Source organism: Gymnoscopelus braueri (genome assembly GCF_963280865.1).
Source record: "Gymnoscopelus braueri genome assembly, chromosome: 14".
Classification (NCBI taxonomy): domain Eukaryota; kingdom Metazoa; phylum Chordata; class Actinopteri; order Myctophiformes; family Myctophidae; genus Gymnoscopelus; species Gymnoscopelus braueri.
Genome location: NC_137619.1, coordinates 6,408,275 through 6,410,774, shown reverse-complemented (window position 1 = coordinate 6,410,774; position 2,500 = coordinate 6,408,275). Strand labels below are relative to the sequence as shown.

At 44.3% G+C, this 2,500-nt stretch overlaps 1 protein-coding gene across 3 annotated transcripts in view; it reads right to left on the bottom strand.

Annotated features, from left to right (window-relative positions):
• bmpr1aa (bone morphogenetic protein receptor, type IAa) overlaps positions 1-2,500 on the bottom strand; it is a 74,462-nt gene that overhangs the window by 24,808 nt on the left and 47,154 nt on the right. For all 3 annotated transcript variants that reach the window (XR_013934437.1, XM_080449437.1, XM_080449438.1), the window contains exon 3: positions 2,004-2,500. This exon is cut by the window's right edge and continues 286 nt beyond it. Coding sequence is in view for 2 of the 3 variants with exons in the window: in XM_080449437.1 (XP_080305563.1) it covers positions 2,004-2,070 (67 nt within the window). In the remaining variant the exon portion in view is untranslated. The remainder of the gene's footprint in view (positions 1-2,003) is intronic.

The following is a 2,500-nucleotide window of genomic DNA, read 5'->3' as shown; positions in this document are numbered from 1 at the left end:
TATGATGTTATATGATCTCTTATATGATGTTATATGATCTCTTATATGATGTTATATGATCTTATATGATGTTATATGATGTTATATGATCTCTTATATGATGTTATATGATCTCTTATATGATCTTATATGATGTTATATGATGTTATATGATCTCTTATATGATCTTATATGATCTTATATGATGTTATATGATCTTATATGATCTGAATAGTGTTGAATGACATTGACAACGAGATAGGGAGAGAGCGTCGAGTGAGAAAACGTTCTTATTGGTCGAGCGAGCATTGTGTATTTTCAGTCATTTAACCTAAAAGCGCTCTGCTCTCTGAAAGGAGCAGATCTACAGGCTAATGTTCTGGTCAGAATAGGGATGCTAGGGTTCAAGTGGTTAATGTAATAAGATTTGGCGGCCACCCCCCTGTAGTAACTCTGAGAACCCCCTAGGGGTCCCGGACCCCCTGTTGAAGAGCCCTGGTACACATATCACAGTGGAGACGGACCCCCTGTTGAAGAGCCCTGGTACACATATCACAGTGGAGACGGACCCCCTGTTGTAGAGCCCTGGTACACATATCACAGTGGGGGGGTCCTTGACATTCAGTCAGTCTGAGAGCAGAGAGCTAACTAGTTTATCATGGGAACATCACATGATCACATGACTCTAACATGCTGTAATCTGATTGTATGCTTGATGCACTATGTGAGACACACACACGCGCGTGCGCACGCACACACACAGTGACACACACACGCACGCGCGCGCGCAGCGCGCGCACACACACACACACACACACACACACACACTGTGTCACACGCACGCGCACACACGCGCGCACAGACACACACACACTCATTAAAGGGAACAGATATAGTGGTTTGTCGTCATGGTGATGCAGCGTCAGCGTTTAGAGGAGAAACGCACAGAAGGGGTTTCCCTTTAGGACCCTGAGGCACTGCATCAGGGGTTCTCAAAGTGTGGTCCGGGGTCCCTCAGGGTTCATTGATGGGGTTCCAAATGGACCCTTACAGGTCTGTAACTCTGAGAGTGTCCGGACTGTACCATGATGTAACTCCAAAAGGTGGACAAGAAATCTAAAATAATTGCTCCATTGATTAGAAATTGATAATTGAAAATATGCTCCTCATTGACTTACATTGTACAGTGAAACTTTTATCCCGTAATCACCAAACCCTCTACTGTTGATAAAAATGTTAACTTCCTGTTGATTTTACTATTTGAAGATCCGGATCCACAGATCCAGTCTGGATTTTCTTCTTCATAAAACTAGCAAAATCAACAGGAAGTACATTTAAAAAAAATAAAAAATAAACAGTACTGTGTTTGGTGATGTTCTAATATTGTCAGGGGGAGGGACGCATGCTGCACTTGATTGTGTGAGTGTGGCCTCGAATCCTGACACACAGACGCAGTCAGTCGCGCGTCTCGCACGCAGCACGCTGCTGGCTGTGTTATAGGCACTCGTCACCGATGATGAACGCACCGTGATGGTGCAAAATATGCTGTGAACGTCCCAATCTGGCGGATAAAAACCGCGCAGCACAGGGCACCAAACGGCGTGAAGAAAAGAAAAACGGCTAAAAACGGCTAAAAACGGCGGAATTTAGAAGCAGGGCGCTACAGCATTGAAACGCGCCGGTGAAGCGTCCTTTTTTCTCGAGCACTTTTCTCTCGAAAGTTATGTGCACCCCTGACTATTTAACACTTATTTTAACAAATGAAAATCACTTTACAGCACCTTTAACTAGCCTCTAGGTACAACAGAAAACTACCAGTGGTTTGAGAACAACTTCTATATCGCACTGAACAGAGGCTTGTGGGTAGACGAAAGATGTTCAAAAGACTATGACTAAAACTGAATCAAAATTTGCTGTCAAAATCAACACTAGTACTCGCTCATGTTCACTCACTCACTCACTCACGTTCACTCACTCTTTGAAGGATCACTAAATGGACTTTGCGGTCTTCTCTGTGGTCTTACCTGTGGTTCTGAGGACCAGGACGAGGCCAGCTGTCATAAGGACCACGTAGAGAGGCAGGCCAGCCATGCTGGATCACACTGGGTCTGGAGGTCTGGAGAACACCCTCCACCTCCACCTCACACAGGACCGCTAGAGGTTCTGGAGCAATCCACTGGTAGAGTCTTTGCACTTCCTGGTAGAGTCTTTGTACTTCCTGGTAAAGTCTTTGTACTTCCTGGTAAAGTCTTTGTACTTCCTGGTAGAGTCGTTGTACTTCCTGGTAAAGTCTTTGTACTTCCTGGTAAAGTGTATGTACTTCCTGGTAAAGTCTTTGTACTTCCTGGTAAAGTGTATGTACTTCCTGGTAAAGTCTTTGTACTTCCTGGTAGAGTCGTTGTACTTCCTGGCAAAGTCTTTGTACTTCCTGGTAAAGTGTATGTACTTCCTGGTAAAGTCTTTGTACTTCCTGGTAAAGTGTATGTACTTCCTGGTAAAGTCTTTGTACTTCCTGGTAAAG